General features: G+C 41.0%; 2 protein-coding genes across 2 annotated transcripts; one reads left to right on the forward strand and one right to left on the reverse strand.

Annotated features, from left to right (window-relative positions):
- The first annotated feature begins 1,770 nt into the window (after positions 1-1,770).
- On the forward strand, positions 1,771-19,273 carry cilp2 (cartilage intermediate layer protein 2). The gene is made up of 10 exons (XM_085773913.1): positions 1,771-1,977; positions 8,941-9,012; positions 10,727-10,996; positions 11,209-11,391; positions 12,156-12,311; positions 12,847-13,164; positions 13,535-13,643; positions 14,218-14,375; positions 16,691-19,119; positions 19,206-19,273. Exons 1-9 carry the CDS (start codon positions 1,914-1,916, stop codon positions 19,105-19,107), a joined length of 3,747 nt encoding a protein of 1,248 aa, XP_085630039.1. The 5' UTR covers positions 1,771-1,913; the 3' UTR covers positions 19,108-19,119; positions 19,206-19,273.
- A 5,932-nt stretch (positions 19,274-25,205) lies between these two features.
- LOC146988510 (uncharacterized) lies at positions 25,206-27,047 on the reverse strand. The gene is made up of 3 exons (XM_085773915.1): positions 26,704-27,047; positions 26,270-26,385; positions 25,206-25,545 (listed from the first exon to the last, which is right to left on the reverse strand). Exons 1-3 carry the CDS (start codon positions 26,891-26,893, stop codon positions 25,447-25,449), a joined length of 405 nt encoding a protein of 134 aa, XP_085630041.1. The 5' UTR covers positions 26,894-27,047; the 3' UTR covers positions 25,206-25,446.
- Positions 27,048-27,920: the final 873 nt, after the last annotated feature.

The following is a 27,920-nucleotide window of genomic DNA, read 5'->3' on the forward strand; positions in this document are numbered from 1 at the left end:
TTTGTAGCCAGGCTGAGGAAGTTCCTTCGCAGAAGTTGTGGGTCAGGTAACCAGCTTCTCACATCTAATGCAGACTTTCTTGCAGTCATCATTTCTTTCCTGACTATCCTCCAGGACGCAAACCGATCTTTTACAACATTTGGTAAACCAGAACATTTTTCACACAGGTTGATGGACAACTGGTGGGGCATTGCTGCCTTCACTGGTGCCTTGGCCTGCAGTGCAGTGAGGCCTCTGCTCAGGGGAAGCCAGAATGTCTTCTGGCAATGGGCCTTAGGGGGTCATCAGCTGGGAATCACCAGTCATTGATGTTTCAGCCAGCTTTTTTTTTTCTTTTTAAAGCTTTCCGATGTCCTCCACCTGTGACACCCATATTAAAGTACAGATGAGAGGTTGAGGATCTGATGAGGCTCCAGCACCCCACTGCTACAAGGTACTTTACAGCCCCCGAGTGAGACTTTGCAAACTGGACAAACTGCTTAGTGGCAGCAGAGGGATAAAATTAATATTTCAGTGCAGTGGCTATAAAACTTAAGGTCACTCACAAGTCACAAGTTAAAGCAAAAGGATGTAACACAAGCCAAAAAAGGTTAAGAGCACTGGTGTAATCTTAAATAGTATGTTGGATTACGTAGTAAGTATAGGCCTCTTGTTTTATAATATGGAAAATCTTCATACAGCTGTCAGAAAAATGTAAATATCATAAAATGGATATATTCAAGTAAAGTACCTCAAGATAGCAGCTGTACTGTAGGCTGAATGTGTTCTGTTACAAATGTTTTTTAAGGAGGTGCATTTATTTTGAAAAAGGTTTTGTTTTTGTTTTCAATCTAGAGGGATTCGTAAAAGAGTTGAATGTACATACTGTTTTTAATTTCCAAAGATCTTGTAAGTGTCTTTACTAAATAGCAACAAGTACAACGAGTACTTTGCACTTCATAAGCATGTCTCATGTCTGCGTTCAGAGGAGTTTTTCCTGAATGGCATGCCATATGACGCCACTTCCACTCTTTGGCAGTGCATCGGCCCGCAATCAGTGACTGTTAAAAGTTACAAAACTGAACCAGAAGTCAAACCAGAGGGAGAAGAGCATCTGGAACTGTCCTGTGTCTGCTGGAGAGACAGATAGAGAATCAGAGAGTGGGAGAAAGACAGAAGATGATTAGAAATGTCTTTCTTCATTTAGCACCGAAACAAAGCCTGGAGTTCCTATTGTGAATGACAAGAAGCTCTTATTTCAAACTACTTCCCTATATGTTGAACAGTAAAAAGGAACAGCAGAAAGAAGAAACATGAAAATAAAAATAAAAGTACTGCTTAATAAAAAAAGAAAGTGCTGCTATTATGAACTCACACTGAAGCAGAGACAGTTTTAATGATCAACACACACACCTGCTCTGTGGATATAAGGTAACTACACTGTAAAGTAAGATTACAAAGCAAAGAAATATGAAAATATAATTGCAAATGAGACTGAACTCATGAGACCTTGGTTGGAAATGGAAGAAAACTCAGTTGTTTTGACAGCACCCATACACACACTCTCCCTCCCTCTGTGTGCGTCTCTCCCTCTCTGCCCCCACCATACCCTCACCTTTTTTTGGAAGATGAAATGGGGGACCCAGATGTTAAATTTCACTGGCCAATGGTGAGCAGAGAGGGGCTGGATTGGTGTGTTCTCTCGATGCCCCTTCTTTTAAAAACCGCCGTAGCTCCTGTCTCCAACTCAGCAACTCAACTCACATGAGGAAGAGCAGTGGCGAGGCTCTGCTCAACCAGCAGCATCACTCACACCTGGTTACACTCAGCCGTATGTTAAAGCTGAAGAGTTTCATTTTCTTTCTTTTTGTCATAGGTTTTTATGTCAGTGCTGTAGAGAGACAAAAGTCATCTTTAACTGCAAGTGTGGCACCATGTTGGGATTGAATAAGGTGGCACTCCTGCTGTCTTTCCTGGCTTCAGTGGCTCTGGGCCAAGGTAAGTGAAGACCGGCCGTTTCTATTTTGATATGTCGAAGCCACAATCAAAGGACATTGCTGAAAAAGATGTTGAAGAGAGTTGAACAATTTTTTGTCTCTCTCGTCATTTTTTGGTAATCACATTCGGGAACAGAGGGTCAGTGTACTCACACCAAGTGACATAACTGTGGAGTTTTCAGAGTTGACGGCATTTCCATGAGGATGTCAGGGATAGCAGGACTGGTGGAGAACTCTGGAGAAATGTCTGGTGGTGAGCTCATATGATAAAGAAGTGTGTATGGCTCTCTCTCTCTCTGTTTCCGACCACCTCAGTAGCTGCTTATCTCTGATGTTAAGTCACCAGCAGATTTCACCACCAGGCTAATCAACAACATGTGATGATAGAAGGGGAGGTTTACTTATGGAGGAGGAGGAGGGGGTCATATACAGTGAAAACTCTCCCTGTGCTGTAGTTTAATCAAAAGACAGGACAGAAAAAGTGCTGTTGATAAAAAGGTTTGGCATAATGACAAGATTCAGAATGGCCGATGCCATTATCAGCAAACAGGCATCCTATTGCAGCTTCAGTGCAGCTGAACTGCTTCTGACAAAGAGACAACTCTTACATTTTTTCCATCATATCTTCTCTGTTTAATTTCCGGTTCTCACTGTGGTGTACAGTCAGCTACATACAGTAATGACTTTTTCTTCAGGGTGGCAACACCTTCTCCCCAAATTTCTCCCTTATCATCCTCTAAAAGCTCTTCCTGAATAACACCAGTAGCAAAAACTTTTTCAATACTGTCACTTTCTGTCTGCTTTAGAGTTGCACCCCATTAAACTTTTTTTCTTTGAGCTAGCAGTTCATAAAAGCAAACAAGTGTTAATACATTTTAATAGTCTCCATATCTTGTTGGACTCGGAGGCCTCAGAGTCTTAAATGTCCAGCCAGGGCTTTGTGCCATTTACTGATGACTGTATCATAAGATTAGTTGAGCCTTTCATGAGGAAAAACGGTAAATGTATAAACGATGATTCAGATTGACTCTTACTAAAAGAGAACACTGGTACAGTACAGTCACAAGTGAGTGGATAGTTAAATTGAATGTTTTTCTGCCTCACTTCTCCATATCTTGCAGTAAACTGGTGAATTTCATCCTCATTTCACCCCCAAACACAGTGCCAGTAATCTAAACTCAGTCACCTTGGACACATGAAGCAAAAAATCACAAACCGCAAGTGACCCACTTCCCCACCTGCTCGGTTAATGCTGGAATAAATGAGAAAATGGAATAAAATGAGGGATATAATAGCGCAGGTAAAATGACTTTACCGTCTTATTTTCCCTCTCTCGCATTGGCCAACTTGTCTTTCATTTTTCCTTTTGATGGCCACTCAGCACCTCTCACTCCACCACTGTTATGAGTGTAGGTATCATTCTGTCCATTTGTCTCCCTGGGTTCGCCTTTTGTTTCTAATCTCGATCTCCCTCAGGTATTTCTCCATAAATTAATTCCCTACCATTTACCTCTGTCTCTCCATTACTCCATCACTCCCTCCTTTGCCTTTCTCCACCTATTTCTCTCTGCCACACTCCATCAAACGCTCTCTCTTTGCCTTGCTCTTTGTCACTCTATCCACACATCTTACAGCCTATTGATTTACGAGCTGTTTTCCTATTTGAAGGCGGCAGCTGTTGCTGAATGCCCACTGTAAGTCAGAAGGGAACACTTTGGCATTATCACCTCTTTGCATAAGTTTAGCTCAGTGGCCTTTAAAGTTACTGTAATAAGACCTGTTCAACCCAACGCTAAACTTCCATTCTTCTCTTGTTGCACAAGCTTCAGGCAAAGCTAGGTGGTGTATGTGAGCAGCTGGAGGACCACTGTGAGGGAGACAGAGGGGCTAGTTCTCCAGATGCTGACCACAGTCTGCTCCAAACACAGAGCTGTCTGGCCAACTGTCTTTAATGATTGAGACAGGGGATTACAATGGATCAAAGGAAAAGGCATAAATCCCCATTAATGACAACCACCAAGCCTTTCTTTTCTTTTCTTTTCTCTGTGTTTCTGTGTTCATACCTATGTGGATGTGTAGAGGTATTATTTATTAATCAGCTGCTTTCAATTGAGCTATTTCCAGCTCCTGGCCCTGTACCTGTGCGCAGGTGCAGCGTTGCAATGCGGAAATTCAACACTGCCCAATAGTATTATGGTATATCACGCAGAAACACAAAGCCTCTGTTATACCTTTGTAAATCCCTAAATCATGTGGTTGATTTGCATCATTTGTTAATGTCAGGGACAACATTGCCGATTTATAATGAGGTGCAGATGTTTTCAGAGTCAGACTTGGAATTTTTGGGAATAAGGAGCGTTGGTGTAAAGACAGAGATGGACGCAGAGAGAAAGAGCAGACTCCTCTGAAACCACAAACACCTCAGCTGAGAAGCCAGCCAAACACATAAACAGCTTCCATATGACATAGCAAACGGATCATCACATACACAGGCCCACACACACTAATACACTCACACACCTGACATGCTCTTGAATAGATGCATTGATAAATATTGTACAACCTTGTTCTCTTAATGGTTTGAATTTTGGCCAGCTGGTTACATAACATGGGGACGGGGGAGGTTGGTGTTTTCACGCCTTCTCTTTCTTGTACAGATCTGGAATATTATAAACAGAATCCAGACCCTCTATTTAAACCCTGTCTCCCTGCCAACTTACATCTGGCACAACCATACCTCAAGATGACTGAAGCCATTCTGGGTGCAACTTCATAAAGTTCTGCTTTTTCCTCTCTTTTCCTCTCTTTGGCAGCCTTTTATTAGATTCTGGCAAGGGCAGAAAACTCCCACTCAGACAGTGAAGGCGGGAGAGGCTGTCCTTTGCAAAGGCACTGTTGATTATTAATAGAAAGTTTGCCTTTGTGTATCCTGGCTAAAAGTACAGCGGCTATATTTCTGGAAAAAAAAAAAAAACCCTGCCGTGACGTAAATGGTTAAGTCCAAAGGTAGTCCTCTCAAATAAGAATCCCAGTTGTCACAACAAGCTCGGGTGGGTAAAAATGACAATGACTGCGCTAGGGGATTGAAAATAATCCTATGTTTCAGGCATGTAACTGACATAGACTGGAATTCAGGTGCTTTCCATGTGGCTATATGTGGAACTAATGCTAACCAGCCCACAGACGCACATCTTGCCTATTATACTTGTACTATTATATATCTTGTTACCTGGTTGTCCATGGTTTATGAGTCACGATGTTGCTGCCTCTGGTTTATAATAACAATCACATGTTCATGACTTCATGTCAAAGGTGAGACTGAAACAACTGAAACAACATACTGTATGGTTATAGTAGACTCATTACAGCAACTGGATTCTGATGGAAGAAAGTCAAATCCACGTAAAGATTAAGGTTCATGGTTGTGTTGACAAAATATTGGACTTAAACATGCAAGGGTAGGCTAATACTTGCTTTCCATTTCCGTTTCAAACTAACGATATTTTGGTGACCATTTTTAGCAATGATGATGAACATCCCCTAACCTGCACAGGAAACAAATCCACCATGATTTGTCTAAAAAATGGACCACTTTTATGATGTGTATGTGGTTAAAGTTTGGCTAAATTTAGGCAGAAAATTGGTTTGGTTTTGGGAGGTGTCATGGTTTGAGTAAGTAGAAATACTTTGGTGAGGTTATGACATGTTCAGCTTTACACTAAATGAACTCTGCTATGAATATTTCATTTTAATGTGGGTGCCTATTTAAAAACTGGCTAACAGAGCTGGAGGCATGTCGTCTTTTACTTCCTTACAGAGAGCTGGATCAGGCCTCATGCTCTGCCACTGCTGATACATAGCTGTTGGCATCAATGACTCGGGAGTTCGTTGAGGAGTGAGGAGTTTGTTGTACAACAGAGATGGAGACAAGGAGAAGTGGTTGCTAAATTTTTTGTAGCTTGTTAGCTAGCTAACTCTTGCTCTCTGTATTGAAAGGGTTCAGTGATAGTGAAAGATGTTAGAAGGAACATTAGAATGATATGTGCCTCAGTCTGACCCAGGCTCAGTCAGAGGAGGAGTCTACAGTAGTTTAACAAGTTCATGCATTTAGCATCTTTTATTTGTTTGAATTGTGTTAATTGCAACCAGCAAAAGTGTTTTTGTAAATGAAAACTCTCTCTATTTGTAGCCTTCTTCTTTTAGTTTCATAAATTGATGAGATTAAAGATTATTCTACTATGATATATTGCATTGTGTCAGATCAAGAAACAATTCCGTGCATTGTTCTGGGGGTGTGTGGATAATTTATGGATTTTGTTTGGAGCATTTATGTCTATTACATTAGGTGTACAATGCCAAAATAAATCAAACAATGAGCACAAGAACAAGGATTAGCAAGACATATTGCACCAGTGGGGCACTTTTGGGTACATTTTTTAACACTGAACAGGAAATCTTAAATTCTTACCTTACTCCCTCTTGAAAAACTATTCTCAACAAGGTTAATTCACTCACATACCAGCCGCATGAAGCAATGCCCCAATAAAACCTCCCGGCTTTTAAAATTCATAAAGTGTTAACATGCCACTCAGAAGCATAATAAGCTCTGTGAGTTGTGCCACAGGAGCTCAGCCAGTTCATACCTGCTGCAACCAAGGTTATAACCCCAACATTCACCCTCTGCTGTTGCTAATCTGGATTTCCTCCTTTCAACTTTTTAAAACCATTAGTCACCCCATAAAAGTTTGCTATTTCGTTTTCATTATCAAACATCTTGAAATGATAATTAGAAGCCAAATTGTTGTGCTGTGAATTCTCTTTGTTTTGGTGTGAGTGAGGAAGACAATGTTATGTAACAGAAGCAGAAAAAGTGCTTTGTGATTACCCAGAAAAAACATGGCTGCACTTCATAGTACAGAATTTGATTAATTTGCCATACGTTTGGAACTCAGTGTTAATAAAGCGAGACAAAAAGCTTGCTTGTGTCCCATTTGCTGTGCACTTTCTTAAAGAAAAGTTCTTGCTTTGCACAGACTAATCTAGATTGCAAACTTCTGTTAACAAAATTGCTGAATCAGTGTCATATTAACAGAAGGAATTTGCCCAGTAGTGGAAACAGCTCTCTTTAAATTGCATTAAAAATGTAATCAGCACAGATAATTCAGGAGACAAAAAAAAGAGTGGTGGAAAATCCATTTGATTTGATTCACTAAACAAAACCTGCAGGCAGAGCCACATCTGCCCAGCAGATCATGCTGAAAGCCTTGGCTTCTGTTTATCTAGCTAGTTGGTTCATTATTAGAAAGACCAAGTCAGTATGGAGATCTACTAATGGTTCTTAAAGCCAGGAGCACTAAAAAAACCAACCACAATGAAAGTCATCTCACTGTCTACATTGTACCCAATACCTTTTTGGACAGAGGATCTTTGTTGCCTTAAGCCACTATGATACTGTTACTAAAACTATCTAATGTTAATAGTTGAAAAGAAATGTGCTGGCATGACAATAAAGGCTTTAAGTCAGCCGTAAAACCAGCAGGGACTGGGATCGATACTGGACTCTGTGTTGGGAGTCTCTGCTCATAAACTCAGCAGTATCTCTCTCAAAGCGCTAAGTGCTTGCACATATTACAAAAGTCTGCGTGCGTGCGTGCGTGCGTGCGCGCGCGCACACACACACACACACAGACGCAGTGGCTACATCAGCTCTTTTTTCATTCTATCATGGGCCATGACTTTTATATTTTCCTCACATAGTCCAAGTCAAAGTCAGATGAAATGTTAAGCAAAAATGTGTCATTTTTGAAAACATAAAAAATTGCCACCATAGGAAAATATATCAATACACTTCAAAGCTCGAGGGAGAACACGTCATGGTGCATGTTTAATAAATCAAAGGACCAAATTTACAGTGAATGTCAGACTAAATATTGTTCTCTTTCTAAGAAGGCAACATTGGCTTACATCTTAAAGACACAGTTGTGTGCATACAGTATGTGTGTGTGCGTGTGAGCAGCTCATGCATGAAAAATGACTCAGTCGTACAGGCATGCAGTGTGTGTGCGCACCGTATGTGTGTACATCATAATTACATAATTGAAATGAAAAGGAAATTGACAAAAATAAATTGCTGCATAGAAGAGTTTGTGTGTATGTTTATGGGGACCAAAAAAAATGACTTGTGACAGATTTGTGAGGATCTAATGATTTGGTTTCATGGTTAGAGTTAGAATTGAATCTGTGTGTGTGTGTGTGTATGCGTGTGCACAAACTCTTTGAGGGGTGATGGAGCATGTTAAAGTGAACTTTTCTGGCTGCTGCGTAACAGATGACTCCACATGCACTGATTTGTCTCAGCTGGCGCTTGATTAGCATCCTCAACGTCAGCTGCTTGTTGATGGATCAAGAGAAGAAGGGGGGAGACAACAAGCTGAGGGATGAAAAGACATCTGACAAATAGCATGGGGGAGATGATGGATGGAGAGGATGTTCCTAAGTTTTAATGAAGAGGGGGTGGGTGCTGCTGAAGCTCGGGGAGCAGCAGTGAGAAAAATCTACAGGAGCAGAAAGAGGAGGATGAGTGAGAGGAGAGACACAGGGAGGGGAAGGAAAGAGAAAATTAAATAAACCATATTGCTTTTCATAAACCCAGAGGTCTAGTAATTGTTTCAGCACAAAAAAGGGACTGTCAGTCACTCTCTGTGTGCACATGTTTGAATGGTGAACAAATAGTAATCATGCACGCACTTTAATTCATAACACTTGGTAAAACTAAATCCCTTTTAATCAGACGTGTGTGATTTAATATAAGTGCTATGTGTACCTAATAGACGTCCAGCTAAGTGTGTATTGTATTTTGCTTGACCAATCGTACTGACTTAGACTTCTAACCAAACTGAGTTAGACTTCTAACTAAATTGTATTTGTGTGATATCATAATGTTTGTTTTTCTTCCTGTTTGTAGGATCTTTGAGAGTCAGGAGTCAGTCAGACCGGGGCAGAAGAGCGGCACTCAACACATTCACCGACTCAGGAGGTAAAATTGTCAAATCTTTTCAGTGTGTTCAAAAGAACTGTTCAGTGCTGTTTTGTCTTTTAAATATTTCTAACTGATCTTCAGGTTGAGCCAATGATTATCACTCAGGCTCACAATGAGTGAACTAATCATTGAGTGAACAGTGCATGTTGATTCTCACAGTGTACAGTGAGAGTTTCTACAATTTTTTTTTTTTCACAATATCTTTATTTAAGTTTTAAGCAGCGAAAAGAAATACAGTCCTTATATAATACAGACATTCCTGCAACATGTCGTCTCTACAATTCTATTCATTTATTTACATGATAATTCATTTGTAGTAAAAGCTTAGAGCCGTTATCATATATCTGTGTTATGGCTGTTCATGGCTGTTCTTGGCTTCTGAACATGTCAGTTGCTAAAATTAACATGTTTTATTGTCATTCATACATATTTTGTTGAAACATATATTTTGCTCTGACACTAAATTTCTTATTCTACCATTATTCTCTCACCTATATCTTGTTCAATTGGTACTTGTTTCTCAAAGCTACTTTGGTGTGTTGTTTTGTACTTCTGCTGCAGCAAAGTCATTTCCCCTCAAGGGCAATGAAGTACTTCAGTACCTTGACTTGAATACAGCCAATTCCCCCTGTGAACAAAATGACTTGAATCACTCACACAGTGAGTGAGCCCAGCTGAACTGAGAAATGAAGAGATCATTTCAGGAAGTGATTCAGTTCAGTTTGTTCATCCAAAACATTTGCTCATTTAAATGAATTGTGCCGTGAACGACATTACACTGATATTTGCAGCTGATTCAGAGGTGTGGCAGCGGCAGAGATGTGAGCCAAACAGGGTCATTGTAGTTTGTCCTGCTGGGTAGGACCACTTTTCAACAGAGTCGACACTTACAGTAGCAGCAGTAGCTGTGATATACAAATATGGATGCAGTTGGGGTACTTTAAAACCCTTAGGGTCTGATTACCCCAATTGTACCACTTATATTCATAGCTCAATAAAATCCAAACACACATATAAACATATTTTTAGATTTAGTGGAGCTTAAATTTAAGGAGGTAACATTTTCTCTATCATGAGAAATGATGCAGACACAGACACATCTTTGAACATATGTTATAAAGCAGTCACAGACAAAAAAATCGAAAATAGAATTAACTGTCTTGTCATGAAAGCTGAAAAGGTTTTGATGAATGAACCATTTTAATTGGAGGAGAAAAGCCCCAGGATTAGTTTGTGTCTAGAATGCTGTCTGCATCACATGTCCCCGCCATCACCTCCTTTATTCATGAAACGGCATGAATGAAAAACACCCCCTCTATGTTGCAAATACATGCCTTTTTTATTTTCAATTGCTCATATTTCTCCGGAGGAAATACTCTGGTTTCAGAACATGCAGCAGACTAAAAAACTAGACGATATGCCTCATCAGTCAAGCCAGGAGGTTTGGAAAGAACCTGGACACTGCAAAGCTCCCTTGGGTGTATGAAGTCACAGTCAAATGGCAGTAGCAGACCTCCTCTTAAAATTTGTAACCCATCCGCGCTGTTTTCCTCCTGATCGTTTTTTCTTGGTTCTGACCCATGTCTCCCCTCCATGTAAGACCAGCTCCAAAATCCCTCCATTATCCCTGGATCCTGTGTTGAATTGTTTTCTTTCATTCTGGCTTTTCTTTTAACATTTCCATCCTTCTCTACCCTCCATTTGTCTCCAGGCCTGACAGAGTGGACGTCTTGGTTCAACATCGACCATCCTGGGGGGAATGGAGACTATGAGCGCCTGGAGGCAATCCGGTTCTATTACAGGGAGAGAGTTTGCACGCGACCCACGGCGATGGAGGCTCGCACTACAGATTGGGTGGCAGCGGCGGACACCGGGGAAGTCGTCCACTCCAGTCTGGAGAAGGGCTTCTGGTGCATCAACAAGGAACAGCCCCGCGGCCGCATCTGCTCCAACTACCATGTCCGCTTTCAGTGTCCCCCAGGTAGCTGTGATGAGAGCAGCTACAAGCTGTCACTCCACAGATATGAACATGCAGACAAACACATGCATCAATACACAATTTCAAAAGCACTGGCTACAAGGACTCAACAGTGTTAACTCCTCTTAGCTGTTTACTGTCTGTCATGTTGAATAATTTGCTTGTTTGTCTCCTGTTTACCATGTTATTCTCTGTTTTTCCATTTATGTCACCAGTGCAGAGCTACTGGTCTGACTGGAGTGAGTGGGGTCCTTGTTCAACAGTGGCTTGTGACGATGTGGGCATCCAGGTCCGCCAGAGGAAATGTATCAGTATGCAACCTATGCCTCTCCTGTTAGTGCCAGCGTGCCAAGGTCACCATACAGAGAGGAGGGAATGCGCTACGCCTCCATGTACAGGTGAGCGTATTTACCAGCAGCTCATTTATGGCACTATTTGAAATCTGTAAAAACCTCAAACTGCTACTAGTCACTGACTGAGAAGGTTTTAGCAGCGGAGCTCTATGACTGAGAGCACCATCTGTAACCAATACTCATCCAGAACTTATTCATTAAAAGCTTTTCTGTTGTAAGAAAGAGCAGAAACAAGTCACAAATAATTAGCCTCAGAGCAACTGACCATATAACTGGAACTTGTATAGACCTAGATTGGCAAAAGTAACAAGCTGAACCAGCACGAGACTAAATTAACAGAATCAGCACTGAAGCTAATGTCCACTCACTGAACAAGTGATCCATAATTACCAGCTCTAAAGTTGAGTTCCTCTAAGGTCATTTACAGGTAACTACTCTGCAATTGACTATGACCTCTGACCTCTCTTGTAAAAGACATGCTTATATATCACATTAAACAGGAACAGATTTTGGAGGCAGCACCCTCCAGAGCAAAACTTCTTCTACTAGAAACAACTTTTTCCATCATTAGTTTAAATGATCTTGATTAAAACACTTGTAATCAACAGTCTTTTGAATGCAGCTATTTAATCAGCTTTCTTATGTGTGATTGGACCATTTAATAACTTGTTTATGGTGAGCCCACTGGAGACTTAATAACACTTATGTAAAGTTTGAATGATGTAATTCAATTTCAAAGCAAAGTTTTCAGAACTACAAATATGAAATACTTCTGTAATTTCAAACTTGCATTATTCCTGTGTGATCAGCCAAGTGGAGTCCGTGGGGTCGCTGGGGGACGTGTTCAGTGACCTGTGGTGGAGGCCGCAGGATTAGGAGGAGGACCTGTGTGAGGACATCAGTGGCAGTGCAGTGTAACGGACGCCCTGTTGAAATACAGAAATGTGGGAAGAGTCCATGCCCAGGTATGTCGAAGTCAAGTGTACACACTAAAAAATGTTGGGTTATCTCTGTAACCCAATTTCTGAGTTATTGGTGTTGAGTTAAATTTTTGGGTTGTTTTTCCAGAGTGTAACTCATTTTCAGGGTTATAGGGCTAACCCAATTCCTGGGTTGTGCAAGTAATTGGGTTATTTTTCAGTGAGTAGCCCATTTGTTGGGTTGGGTTGGGTAATAAGGTCTCGCTGCAGCCTGTAGGACACGGCCAGAGGGCCAGACGGCCAGGTGCTGTCACGTGACGACGTAGCTGTCACGTGACAACGTAAAGATGAACTCTTGGGTTGAATATTCAACCCAAAAGTTGGGTCAAAAAGATTAACCCAACCAATTGGGTTAAAATAACCCAAAAAAGGGGTTCATCCTTATTTGAACCAGCAGTTGGTTTAAAATTGGGTTCATTTTTAACCCAACTGTTTTTAGTGTGTATAATGCAAATGTTTTTCATTATACCAGTGTCTTTATCGTGCTGTGCTCACAACCCTGTGCTTTTTTTCTCAACAGCAAAATGTCAGCAAGTGTGCACCGACGGTCATCCCAGTGAGGACTGCAGCCGCTGTGTGTGTGATGGCCATGTGCTGTATGGAGAAGTTCACAGTCTGACTGGTGTCCCTGTGGCAGGAGCGTGGGTGGCTCTAGCCAGTCAGCCCAAGGTCATCCGTGCCCGTACAGATCCCAAAGGTCAGTTCAGGCTTCCAGGAGTCTGCTCAACCAGCTCGACCTCAATCACCATTAGGAAGGACAAGTTTGCCCCGATCACTGTCTCCACCCTCAGTAATACCACGGGGGTGTCCTGGGCACGGGCCGTCCTCAAATCAGCCGGTGAGTGCCAATAAGTAAATATACAGTTATTAAATATGGTTGAATTTTTCTTAGAGGAGCTATTATTATAAGAAATCAAATCCAGATTCTCATTATTATTATTTAACAGAGCCAATAAACCATATTCTCAGGCGGTAGAAAATGGGACATTGTCAAAACCACAATGTAAACAGTCTGGCTCTATTGTAAGACAGTCTGGAGCACTGACCTATTTGGTTGCATGGAAACGAAATAAAAATAGACCTGTGCTGCTTTTGAAATCATTTTTCATAAGAACAGGATCCAATGTGAGAGTAAAGTGTAATATTTTACAACGTCTCAGTACTACAGAGTGAAGTCCTGAGGGTTTGCTCATTTCTGCTTTCCACAGAAAAGCCATACATTGTGAAGCACCCAGAGGACAAAGTGCGTTATGAGGGAGGACGGGCAATGTTTTGCTGTAAGGCAACGGGATCACCAGTACCTGACAAGTACTACTGGTGAGATGAATACCAGGATTTGCACATCATGAATCACAGTACTGTACAAAATGCAGAGATGGCTTACAGCAGAGAGGTTATTTTCCCATATGGTGGAATTTATATTGGTGAGGCTTGAGATTTGTTTTATTATGAAGGCAGCCTCTTGAAAAAAATAGCTGTCCATTTAGGTCTGAGCTCTGTTCGCCAGGAAGTTACTAACTCATATCAGCTATTGAGGTTTAACAAAGTTTTTTTCACTGGAAAAAAAGCTGCTTTAGGTGGGAGGAAATTACTTTTGTATAATTGTATGGTATAATTTAATTACGTATATTGTATAATTTTAATTGTATAACATTTTGATTAATCTCAATGGATCTTCTTCCTGGATAAATAAAGATTAAATAAAATAAAGCTAAGGGGGTGATAATTCTCTTTGGATTTGGTGCAGCAAGTGCAAGCAAGTATTTTCATATTACATATAGTCAATTTAAAAACACTGATTAGTGGTCAAGTCTATTAGAATAAATCACATTAAAAATAAGTCTTTTGTTGTATTCTTTTAACTTCTTGATTTTTGTCACTATTTTTCAAGGTACCACAATGGGACTTTACTGGACAGGAAGGTGTACAAGTATGAAGAGGATCTTATACTGCGGGACCTGAAGATGGAGCAATCAGGACAGTATTACTGCAAAACCAGCAGCCCAGCAGGCAGCATCAAGTCCTCTCCAGCCTCACTTACTGTGATTGGTATGTTTAATCTCACACTTCTTACTGAACACAAGTGTGGCCTCCACCATCACATGGTTTAAGATGCAATTTGCAGGAAAGGACTATTCTGCTGTTTTGGGGGTAGCAATGTGATCACACTAAAATTTCTCATAGTCAAAAAGATGAAAAAGCTCATCCTCTATTAAATGCCATGGCAATGTTATAAAAACAGTAATTTATCATCTTCTGCCTAAGAGAGAATAATCTGAAATGATGATAACAAGCAGCGCACAGGGATTACAGCTGAGGATGGCTGCTACCCATGTGCATTTGGCAATTACGTATTTAGTTATACACAGATTCAAGTAAAACCACTGACAAAAAGCAAACAACCACAACTCATTTCACTGTATAAAGAACAGCTGCCTGAAATTGAATACACACTTTAAGAGAAATGCCAGTGCTGAGCTCCAACTAAGTCATCCACAAACCATGTCCATGCATTAAGAGGATTCAAACAAAACCACAGTGTCCTATAATTGAGGGAGAGAGCAAGTTAACACACTGTTAACTGTCATTGGAAAAAAAAAAACATTACATGTAAAGAAAATTGGAAAATAAAAGTATCAGGGTTTACACAATCTGGCTGCACTTGGAAGAATATTTATTTTTATTATGTTTAGATTGGTAGAAGCCGAGGCTTTCTAAACAGGCATTCTTTATAGTGTGAGATACCTCTGAAATCATAAAACCTTTAAACCCAATTTCTCCAGGACATCCATCCAGCGTTGAGGTGAAATCCAAGATTGTTCGTTTCCATTTCCATGTGGAAGAGTTAGGCATTGCTTTATACATACCTCCAGGTGCTTGTTAGCAAGGAGACCGATTAACAAACAGGGTTTTCATGGACAAGCGCTAAAGCAATCTATCCCAGGCCGCAGACAAATTCCTGCACTCATTATGTCAAGTCATGGAAGGAGACACTGTTTGTGTGCAGGACAACACCTGTGTCTCAGAGCAGGATTACAAACATGCCTTACTGTCTCAACCTGATACTCTCTCTTTTCCACATTTTACATTAAGCAGGAGTTTAATGTGATTTCCCATAAAATGTGTTAACCACAGTTCATTTAAGTGAATACAAGTCATAATTTATTATTGAAGGAAACTCACAGTTTTTGGTAAAGCCATCAGGAGTACAGGAGTACAGTAATGATATTTCCTAGGCATCACACTGCTCCATCTGTCTGCAATTATCGACTTACTTGGGAGATGGCAAGCTTAACAAGGATAGTTGAATATAAGCTCAACCATGATATCATACACATGAATTATTCTGCCAATGTCTGGGTGAACAATCACTCTTTCTTTCCAGCTCCCATCTGGATGGTTGGTAAATAAATGTTCTTTTCAACTTCATGTCTAATTACCCTTTCATGCACATTTCGCCGTCCAACTTGGCCACTCTTTGGTATTTTCAGATTGTGCAGACACTGTGCGTGTGTGTACAAGTACATCATATGTGTGTGTCCATGTATGAAAAATTAAAGGCAGAAAAATATTCTTCTAAACGCTCCAATTTATTTGGCATTCACCTCTATTCCACTCATGCACTGTTAAACAATTATTGAGAACCAGACAATTCAAATTTTTTAAACATTTGGCATGCAGGAGTATCTTAAAGCAGAAGTAAGCGATCCGGTCGTTTTGGCTAATGCTGCGTTCCAGGCAGGCTTTTGAAACCGTAAGTTACAGCTTCAAGTCACGACTTACGACTTTGTAGCGTTCCAGGCAACCCGTAACTCGTGTTTTTCCGACCTGTTGCACCTGTTTTACCTGTGAAAGTGCACTATAACGGCCACTCGTAACTTCCGACCTGTGAACTCGTACCAGATCGAACTGGTACGACTTCACAGGTTGGAAAAACACGAGTTACGGGTTGCCTTGAACACACCATAACTTCTTGTCAGCCCCCGCCCTCGTCATGGATCTATTGATCCTCGTCCCTACGTCACCACATTCACGCGCATCCCTTGGCTGCACACACAGCCCTTCATGCAGTTCTCTCTCCTCATTGGACAAAACTTGTAGGATACAAGGAAAGTTTTCTCCTCGGCTTACAGCAGAGCAGAGTGACTGACAGACCCGTGTTTCAGACCAAACACTCTATATAAGTGATTGCTGTCGGAAGATATAACTATTTAACACTTATATTAACACAAAAATATCGCTTACTTCTGTTTTAACTATGCGTTCATCATAGCGATTCTGCTTTATTGCTGAACCCAAACATATGGCAAATGTATCTTTTATTTGTGTATTACTGACTGAAAAATGTATCATTCAATTCACAGCAAAAGGAACACCAGCATGCAGTTCAGCACCTGAGATGCACCTCATCAGACTGCCCATAGACTGTGTTCAACCCGGGACCAACTCCAAGTTATACAATGCTGGACGCTGCCTTCAAAACAAATGTGCGGGCTCCCTAGACTTTGATACGCGCTGCAGAGATGGAGCCGGGTTCTGCTGCGGGGTTCAAAATATGGAAAGTCGAATCATTGACTGTGGTAGCTACAGCCTCCCTATTCGGGCTGTGACACAGTGCAGCTGTCAGAAGTGTGTGCAGCCAACTGTGCTTGTTCGTGGCAGAGTGGTCACGGCTGACAATGATGAGCCTCTACGTTTTGGGCATATCTATATTGGTAAAGAAAGGGTTGGCACAACTGGTTACCAAGGAGGCTTCACATTACAAATTACTCCTGATACACAGAGATTAGTCGTAAATTTTGTTGACCCCAATCAGAGGTTTCTTGACACTCCTAAGGTGTTTATATTTGACAAAAAAGGTGGATCCATCTACCATGATGTGAAGGTGATGAGAAAGCAGACACCAATTGATATTGATGCAGGAGAAACCAACTATATTGATCTTGGAGAAATTAAAGACGAGGACCCCATAGGACAGCTGATTATTCCTCCCAATTCCTTCCATAAGGAAAATGGAGAAATCTATGAGGGGACTGTAAAAGCCAGTGTCACATTCATTGACCCTAGAAACATCACCACGGCTGCTGCGGCACCAGGTGATCTCAATTTTGTGGATGATGAAGGTGACATGCTCCCTTTGAGGACCTATGGCATGTTTTCTGTAGACTTCAGAGATGAGGCCAACAAGGAAGTACTTGGAGCTGGAGCAGTACAAGTCCTTCTTGACACTCAGCATGTCAAAATGCAAGAGCATATTCCCAAAATGAAACTCTGGTCTTTAAACCCAGAGACAGGAGTCTGGGAGGAGGAGAGTCACTTTTCATACACCTCAACAACTACTGGAGGTCACGGTAGGAGCAAGCGAGAGGAACGCACATTCCTCATAGGTAACATGGAGATCCGAGAACGTCGGCTCTTCAACTTAGATGTGCCTGAAAATAGACGCTGCTATGTCAAAGTTCGGGCCTACATGAGTGATAAGTTCCTTCCTAACGAACAGCTGGAAGGTGTTGTGATCAGCTTGATAAACCTGGAGCCCAAGCCTGGATATTCGTCTAATCCAAGGGCATGGGGCCGATTCGACAGTGTCATAACTGGGTCCAATGGGGCCTGTTTACCAGCTTTCTGTGACACGCAGAGGCCCGATGCTTACACGGCTTATGTGACTGCCATGATGGGCGGGGAAGAACTCGAAGCAGCTCCTTCTTCCCCAAAGATGAATCCAAACATCATTGGGGTGTCTCAGCCATATCTGGATAAAATAGACTACCAACGTTCAGACCATGAGGATCCAGATTTGAAGAAAACAGCTTTCAGAATCAACTTGGCAAAGCCAAACCAGAACAATCTCGATGAGACCAATGGGCCAATATATCCATATCAGAATTTAATAGCTTGTGAAAATGCCCCAGTTGATGCAAATCATTTCAGATTCTTCAGAGTCGAAAAGGACAAGTACGAATACAATGTAGTTCCCTTTGAGGAAAATGATTTGACAACGTGGACAGGAGACTACCTGTCCTGGTGGCCTAATCCCCAGGAGTTCAGAGCATGTTTCATCAAGGTTAAGATCCATGGATCTAAGGAGGTGATGGTCAGGTCAAGGAATCTGGGAGGAACACACCCAGAAACAAAAGATAAACTTTATGGCATTAGAGACATTCGCAGTACCCGGGACATGCGAGAGGCCAACACCTCAGCAGCTTGTGTGGAGTTCAAATGCAGTGGCATGTTGTTTGATCAAGCTGCGGTAGATAGATCCCTCATATCAGTTCTTCCACAGGGAAACTGTCGTAAGATTGGCACCAACAGCCTCCTACAAGAGTATCTCGTCAAACATCCACCAGTTGCTCAAAACAATGAGTCCCATGCATTCAGTATGCTAGCTCCTGTTGATCCTCTGGGACACAACTATGGCATCTACACAGTTACGGACCAGAATCCCAGGGTGGCTAAGGAGATCGCCATTGGGCGTTGCTTTGATGGTACCTCAGATGGTTTCTCTAGGGAGATGAAGTCAGATTTTGGCGTGGCATTGACCTTTAGCTGTCCAGAGAGGAAAATAAACAGGGAAAGTCTCTTCCAGCGTCTGCAGACAAATCCAGGTCAGACACTGTCTCAGATGGCAAGGGACATGAGGGAGTTGGATGGTGTACAAGTGCGGAGATCTTCCACCCAGGTGGTGGCCTATCCTTCAGAGCAGCAGGGCAGGACCCAGAGTCGCAGAGTTACCTCTACAACAAGGAGGAGAATGTCCATGCGGACACAGCAGAGACAATAGAGGTGACAGGAGGTAGGTTGAGATAAGGTAATTTCATGCATATTTACATTGACAGTAATATCATAATGATTTATTTGTTCTTTCCTTTTCATTAATAGGTATTCATTTGAGACTGATATGACAGCATCAAGTCCAAGTCGAGGAAGTAAAAGTTGTCTGTCTGTTGTTGAGTATGAACTCCCTCTTGACTCTGAAAATCACAAACCTGAGACAGCAATTCAGCAAAACCATTGTGTGCTTGAATATATTCATTGGTCTTTTACTTGAAGAAATTGGTACATGCCTCATTAGTCTACTTGTTACTGGCATTTAGTTAATTGGATTTGGTCTAATTTTAGGGATGAATAGACTCAATTGACAGTTGAGAATGTAAGTTTTATACTTTTATAAATCTAATTTGTGGCATTCCATTTGTGGCATTGTGGGTGTTTTTGCTGAAGCCTCTAAATATTTGGGTTGAAACCAAACCTTCAAAAACTGTTAACTCTTAAGCCAGGCCCCAAACACTTCATAATTGGTCATTGCTTTCCATTGAAGTCATACTAGATCAGAATAAAGAAAACATGAGGTACTGCTGTCTGCAGCAGAGTCCTATTTGTACAAACTCTCCCCCAATGAGGCATGTTCGAAAGAGACAGTGGGGTGAGGCATGCCACCCGGGGAACAGTCATGATTCTCATTCGCATGCCACATTGCCAACTGTGATCCAAATGTCCTTCCACACCTACTTAGAATGGGTAAGACCAAGCTTTTTGCCAAGATAAACACGGATCTCACTGGTAGCAGTATAAAATCAGGATAATTAATTGCAAGGTATTACATAATATTCTTTTGCCCTCAGCTCATTTCAAATTACGGTAGCACATCACCATACAAAATTTGACTCAAAGTGATATATTCCCCAATATGTACTTTACTCAGACGGTTACAGTGGCTCATTCAGGGTCTAATTTGGCTTTATTTTGGTTGTTGGGTAATGTGTTTGCAAACTGTCCCTACATCATGATGTGCAATAACTACATTATAATTTAACTTGAAAATTATTAAAAGCTTGTAACAAACTGATACAGTGCATAGAAAATGCTGCTGTTACATTAAACAACAACTCCTCTATAGGTAGTGTGGTTGAGGTGTTTGTAGGAGATCTTGCACAGGACTCATTCTGAGTGATTTTCAGCAAGTAATTTAACTGCCATTTAATCATTCTTTAACTTTCTGAGCTGCATAGAATCTATTAACCTTTTCATGCTTTGCTGCATGACTCAGTTGATTTTACAATTTGTACACCACAGTAATCTTTTCAACTTCACAGAGCAATCTTGTTAGTGGGAGTTAAAACTCTCAAAGGAGGTTTTCCCTCATTAACAACACCTAAGGATTCTTCCACATAGAGCGATGATTAAGAAATGCCACATTACTGGACACTGTCCATGTTTCCGTTATTCATGTTGCTTTGACAGTATGACTAACTGTAGCAGTAAATGTTAACTACACATTTTAGAAGATACTGAAACCGATATTAGACCCACATGAAAGAATAACTGGGTTTATGAAATGAAGAAACTTCAATCTGTGATAAAAGCTCCAAACTTGTTTATCTGCAAAATAGGCTCTTCCAGACCCATGGGAGAAGCTCTTCAAGCTGAACTAATCCAAAAGCAAATACAGGGGGACCATGGTCCGTGGAGAATTAGGAAAGGCTGACAAGTAAATAAATATAAGACGGCTGCTAATAAGAAAATGCATTACAAATTCTCTTGAGAACTATTAAAACAGTTTACCCCTGACTTTCCCAAACAGTGAAACAAGTTAATTTAAAGTAATCAAATAATCAACAATACACTGGGCCCAAGAGAACCACGGTCAAACACATTTACTGTCCAAATGGCAGCCAGCCCATATTACAGTTAATTCTTTCAGTTCAATCCATTTAAGCCTGATTGCATTTATATTCCCAACTGTTTATTCATGCGCTAGAATATGTGCCAATGGGAAGTTGTGTACATTTTTCACTTTACACTTGAACCAAGGGGGCAGTTGTCGGTCTGAGAAGTGAAGCTCACTTCCGCGTTCAAAAAACTGCAATCCCCTCGGATTCCTCTGGGGGCTGGTGTCAGAAGGGAGCATTCCTCATAGACCCCCATGTTAAAATAGCCGACTTTACATCCTCAGTAAACATGTTAAAAGCCTGGTGTCAGAACGTTTTTTCGTCTCAATCGATAGTTTCTACCCCCGCACACACTCTGAGGGGGGTGAATTTTTTTTTAACTCTACCGTTTTACTGTTATTAGGTTAAAATTCTGGCCAATCAGGGTGCGGAAACGTTGAGTGACAGGTCCGAGCAGCTCCGTGGACAGCTGCTTCGAGGCCAGTGGGCGGGTTCTCGGCCGGCCAATCCAACATGGCGCTGTTCAGGCCGCCATATTTGAGTCACAAAAACGACTCCCCAAAACCAATGGGTGACGTCTTTTTACAGTCTATGACTTGAACTAGTGCCTGCTTTAAAGAGCAATCTCTTGTCTTTATATTGTGTACTATGAACTTCAGAAAACAGAAAAAAATATAGTGACAGCTTGTGATACCTTCATTTTTTTTTTATCACTGACGTCTCTAATCATAAGCCTGTTGGCCATGCACAGACTGAACAGTTCAGACCTCCAGATGAAAACAAACATCACCCTGCAGCGGACACAGCATCCAACCTGTAAAAAGGATGATGATTGAATCCAGGTGTGGAAAGAGATAAGTCCTATAAAAATGCAATGGTGTGCGAGGTCAGCTCAGGAGGCCCAACAGCTGTAGAGCAACTGGAGGAAATGTTAGACCAAAGACATGAGGAGAAAGAGGAGTGAGATTATGTAGTGATGGATTTAATCATTTTGGGGCACTGTTTGGTAAAAGGAAGGGAAAATATTAGTGGCTTTTGGCTTCACAGTCCATCACTTACAAAATCTCGGGCTGCAAAAGTGGTTGCACATGGAAGAATGCAGGTTTTCAGGGGAGAGCGCTTTGACAGGAGAATTGGCTTTTTCAGGAGAATAAGTTATCAGGGGAGTTTGAAGGACAAGGCAACGATAATAGGCTGAGTAAACCATTATGTAAGGCTTTGCATGGGAAAGTAAGCTGGGCTATCCAAACAGCTTCTTTGTCTTCTGGGGAACTTCAAAGAAGATTAAGGAACCTCTGCAATGTTTGGTTTAATGACTTAAGAAAAAGTTTCCAAAGTCTTGAGAATCGGATAAAGAGAGTTTCAGCCTGAATCCAGCAGATAAAACACCAAAGCAGAGATTCATTTTTAATGGAAAGAAAATATGAATCTCATCGAGCTTCTGTGGGAATAGTAACAATCATAACAACTGTTTCATTTTACAAGGAGACACTCTACGTTAATATCACAAACACAGCTTGATGGAGCTTGTGCTTTTGTTTTATTGCTTTCAAGGCACAGTTCATCATATTAGGGAGTATGCTTATTTGCTAACTACAGGACTTACATGAGATTAGCGATAACCACCCTCATATTTGTAGTATCCATATTATTGAATATGAAACTACAATCAACTGTCCGTTAGCGTGGCTTGACATACAGACTGGAAACAAGCACTGCCGGCTGTGGCTTCATATTTACTGTGCCGACATGCGAGTACCATCAATCTTCTCACCTAATTCTCTGTCAGAAAGTGAACAAGCAGCTGTCTTAGGTCTTGCATGACAATTGGCATTTTCAAGGGAAAATCATGCTTTTGTTATGATCCAAATTTGAAAAACAAATCTGAAGTTGATTTCTTTTCAAACACTTTGCCTGATTTTGCCTCTCTGAGTTTTGGTGAATGCTTGTAATGCTAATGCGCTATTTAACTTCTGGGCAGAAAAGCACAAAACTCTCAATCCAGAAGAGACCACAAACAATTTAACAGTAACTCGAGCATGAACTGATTCATACGTTTTCTCCTCTGCACGGTCCAGCTGGTCTCAGGGAGATCATAATTTATTCACGAGGTCATCATTGAACTTTTTCACCACTTTCTGGAGTGAAAGAAGAGAGTTGTATATTTGCCACTGCGCTCCAGTAAAATAATTTTAAATACAAACCCTAGATAGTCTTCTCTAAATGCTTTACTATTGCATGGTGATGCCGATCTCTTTGTTTCTTCCTGAATTACATTTTGATGTGTAAATTGTGTATTTTATGAAGTCTACTATGATTGTACAAGCAAGAAACTGTAAATAAATGATTTTGTGTAAGATTTCTGACTTTCTGAATTATGACTCACCACACATTGAAACATAATCAAAGTTTAACAGTTCCACATCTGTGGAAGATAATACAAATAAGTGTTGGTCTGTTTATAATAAATGCATGACAAGGATGATAACAGAACCATTTAATTATTTCAATTAAATTATACATATATATACAGATTGAATCACAATAAGCACAGTCTACAACAAATAAAACAACTTACAATTGATAGAAGAAACAAAATTTTCAGTTTGCAGATAGATCCGATACATAGTTTAAACACAAAACAGAGAAGAAACTGATTTAATAGCTTAACATGTGAAAGAAAAAACATACAGGAGAGGATATACAGTATATAGCGAAAGTCTGACATGGTCTGACAGATTGTATCAGTGTCTTGGGGCACTTTCAGGATGTTATGTCAAGATGTAAAAATATACAGATAACTATTTGCCTCTGTAGAACCCTTAACAATATAACTGTCCTACCAACAAAAAATAGCTGCACCTCCATTGTGCATGCCCATTAGCCTCCAGGTGATGAGTTACGATGCACAGTGTAACCTCTGTAGCACATAACAGACATTTTTAGGCAGAAGAATTATTATTGTAATAAAGTTGCACAACAGGGAACACATCGGGGAAGAAAGAAAACAAGTGCGTTGAGCCACAATGTCACAGTCACAGACACCTTCCTGACTCTGTTTTGTATGTCTGCCAGAAAACGGAGCTGACAGAAAATATAGTGAGTGACTGCTCTCACCACTAAGGAATTAAGAAAACACACTTGCATCAGTGGATACACACATAAAGCTAGAAAAACACATTTTTCGTGAGTCAATGGTGCATTTCAGGTTGTGAACCTTCCTCTGGCGCCTCACTAACCATGTCTTTTATATCCCATTGCGTCAGTCACAGACAAACCTGTCTGTGCACAGGCCAGGAATTGAGAGAAATGCTGATGGAGACATCTTAGCACCGGGACCAGTCATAATTGCAGTGCCCCTCATGTGTGTTCTACTTGCTGGAAATGTATTTGGGTTAAAGACCAATCCGTGAACTCAGATCCTGTATGGGAGTTTCTTTTGTGTGACATCACTGGAATAAGTGTCTAAATTTATCCAAAGGCCACAACTCAGCAAGTGCGACTTCCATGAGACTAAATGTGATGCTTGTTGAGGACAGAGAAAACCACCATCAGTAGTAATGAACTTGAGGCACCTAACTTCATCATTTCATGGTTACATACACAGTCCTCCCCTGGAAATAGTAGGAGCTTTAAAGGAAAAGTAGACATGTATTACTTCATTCCAATACAGTGGTTCTCAGTTTTGGAACTCCTCATTACGCCGCATCCTAAGGTGATAATTGGCATCTGCACATCTTGTTAAGACATCAAGAAGTTCTCTTCAACTTTTATTGGCTTCTCTTTCTATCCATACTTTCCATTTCAGCAGTATTCAAAAATCACTAAATCAGCATTGGACGTTGCATATTTGTAACGATCCCTCATGACCACTAATTAATTTGACTGCAGGACAGGTGAAGTCATCATATAGGAGTAAGTATGGATTGTGAAATAAATGGACAAATATAAAGGTAATATTTCAGGTTCAGGTGTGGTAGTAATTGTCTTTAGGAGTTTTTGAAATGTAATACATTTTAAACAGACAAATCACTTTTACGGATAATCAAATATGCTGGTTAGTTATAACATCTGCTGAGAAAAGTAAAATATAGTGTATCTGTTTTGCATATTTGCCACTTGTTGGTGTGTTATCAAGGTCTGCAGTGAATGCACAGCTCTGTCTGCTCACTGTCTGTAATGAGTTTACCTGGAGAGCCAGCAAGAAAAAATCTGAGACTATATGATGTCATGTCCTCTTCAGTCAGACAGTTCTCTTGATATAGTCCTGAGTGAGTCCTACAGCTCTGAGAAAATGACAGATAAGGCTTAGGAATGTTTGAGATGGCCTGGGCTTTGTGGAACAACTCTTAAAACATAGTCTGAGTGAGCTCGCTACAGGCAGGAGTCTCCATGATCAGCCAGTCTGGGGTCTTACCAAGGGCTGAAGGAAGCAGCTGGGCGAAGGTTGTTCAACGTTTCTGATCTGCAGGGAAAGGCAGTAAGGAGAGACGACTGCTGTGTTTCACATACACGTTGCCGTCCTTCAGTTTGACTTCATACACTTGTTGCTGAAACATTAAAAAAACAAAAGACTTCAGAGCTGGAGGAGCTGAAGAGACACACCACTGTGGGAAGGGCAAGAACTAAGCACAGTAAAAAGATTAACATGAGAAAGGCAGTAAATCCTGTGAAAACTGATGCCAAAGACAAAAGAACATTTGTTATATTTCACTGTAGTCATGTACGAAAGACAGAACTGTTTATAAAAATTATGAATAGACAAGAGGATGAGATGTTTATGGAAAGTGACGCTCTTGTTTGGACTGCTTATAGATTCACATCCAAACAGCAGAACAGGGGAAGAAAACATGTCTGATAGAACAAAAGGAGAAAACATGAGCCTGATTTCAATCAGTAGAATATCCTACATCTAATACATGTGAATGATTTGAGTGCATTACAGTGTGATTGTTCATATCAACTCCCAGCTGCAGCCAGCAATTGAGGCTTAATTGTATACCCCCTGGGTTTACAATTAAGTTTTCATAGGATGTAAATACACATTAGAGTACTTATTGTAATCAATATAATGCCAGGTGGCTCCAAAATGATCATATTATGTCATCCTTGTAGCAGAATAGGAGAACAGAAAAGAAAAGTACTGATGTTTCTGCTACTATGTTAAAATGTGTCTTTCATGTGTTTATACAGAGCATAACAGGGCAATTAAATATTTTGGTAGAAAATAAATAGTACAGTGTACTGAAACAAAAGGGACATTTCATAGCTGACCTGTAATGAGGTCCCTGACTTTCCAGTCCTGAGGTCAAAGTCATAGTCATGCCAGGGACAGAAGACCTGCAGGACTCCATCAGCCTCCTCAATGTCCCCCTCACAGAGTGGACCGCCTGGGAGAGACAGGAAATCACAGTTTATTCTCAAAATGAATGACTACTGCTGTCTTCCTTTTGGGAAAATGTGATTGCTAGGCTTGCGTAACATGGTGTTTTTCTCCTCGTTTTGCGGAAGATTATCACTCAGACTCTCATGTTTTGATGAAATTACATGAATAGATGCATTTACAGTACAATACGCTCCTTTGTCTATTGTGTTTTATAGCCTAAGCTGCTTGCACGCACAATTCTATTTTCCATATTTACAATACGGGATGGACTGTAATTCAACTAACGGGTTAATCTTGGAGTGTCGATAGGTTGTGGCTTTACCGGAGTGTGAACAGCGGGCATCCATGGCAAAGAACTCCCCCTTCACATAGAAGAGGCAGACATCCGACTCGTAGCCGAGGGAGGAGTACATCAGGCGGCAGCGCTTCTTGGAAAGCTCCGAGGCCGGGCCTATGAGTCTCCATGAAACGCCTCCCGTGTTCCCCTCCTCATCCCCGGAGCCAGAAGCCATAAAGAACGGCGAAATGAACTGCTTTTCTAATTTGCGCTACTACAAGGCGCTTTTTTTCCGCCGTGGCAAACGCATTTGGCAGATCGCTCGGTGCAAACTTTCCATATTAACCACTAGCCCTGGTACCACCACCACACAGCCGGACTGGGCTGCCTCCATCAAGATGCAGGCTGCTGAGAGAGCCAGAGAGCCGGGACATCGTCACACACAGGCAGCGCAGTGCACCAATAATCCACCGCTGCTCCGCTTATCTACTATATCGCCACAAATAAATGTTTGTCAGGCATTACAGCACGGATATTGCGCACAGATCAACAGACACAGAAAATGATAATAATAAATGTTGGTAATTTGCACGTAATATTGAGCTGCTCTGATAATAACCACAGAGCTCTGCAGGCTGCAGTTTGTAAACAGCGACCCACGTGGCTGTTGCCCATCGTAATGATTGCTTCATAATAAATGGACCCAAAAGACCCCCCCTTATTCTATAATTGGGGTCAATCTTTGCAAATATAGCCTTCTCTTTCACAAAGCTATTTTGGTGGCCCACAGACTTTATTGAGAACACTTATACATGCAGAGTATTGAGTTCCCAAGGCATGTGGTAAATGTGGAACATTGCTTTTAATGTACTGTGCAAATAGTTCAAAACCATTTTCTCAATTATCAGTTACAGTATAAAGCCTGTTATTGTTCTTTCTTTGTAGACTCCATGCTGCTCTGTGCTCCAGACAGGTATTTGGATGGCTTCATCAGGCTGACTTCTTTCCACAGTGCAGTTTCTTAACATTGTTACAAATTGTTTGTGAACTTTGTATCTCTGCCAGTGTTTTAGATGCAGAGGCAGGAAGACAGCTGTGTGATGTTGTCTCAGTGCAGATTAAATTATCTTTTTAGTCAGCACCACCTTATCATATTTAGGCAGAGACAACACTTCGTGTGAGAGATGTATCTTTAAAAAACAGCATCTTCAGCTCTGAGAACTTTTCTATGTGTGTTAATGTGAGCCATCTGTCAGTGATCA

The sequence above is a fragment of the Trachurus japonicus genome, chromosome 4, assembly GCF_045865225.1.
Source record: "Trachurus japonicus isolate A0001 chromosome 4, Traja_1.0".
NCBI lineage: Eukaryota > Metazoa > Chordata > Actinopteri > Carangiformes > Carangidae > Trachurus > Trachurus japonicus.

Bases quoted from the DNA above. Each gene is read 5' to 3' on its own strand.
- cilp2 (XM_085773913.1), top strand. From the start codon at position 1,914: ATGTTGGGATTGAATAAGGTGGCACTCCTGCTGTCTTTCCTGGCTTCA. The intron at 9,013-10,726 runs GTAAAATTGTCA...ATTTGTCTCCAG, and splicing joins CACATTCACCGACTCAGGAG to GCCTGACAGAGTGGACGTCT. The intron at 14,376-16,690 runs GTATGTTTAATC...TTCAATTCACAG, and splicing joins AGCCTCACTTACTGTGATTG to CAAAAGGAACACCAGCATGC.
- LOC146988510 (XM_085773915.1), bottom strand. From the start codon at position 26,893: ATGGCTTCTGGCTCCGGGGATGAGGAGGGGAACACGGGAGGCGTTTCA. The intron at 26,386-26,703 runs GTAAAGCCACAA...TGTCTCTCCCAG, and splicing joins TGCCCGCTGTTCACACTCCG to GCGGTCCACTCTGTGAGGGG. The intron at 25,546-26,269 runs GTCAGCTATGAA...TTAATGTTTCAG, and splicing joins AGTCAGGGACCTCATTACAG to CAACAAGTGTATGAAGTCAA.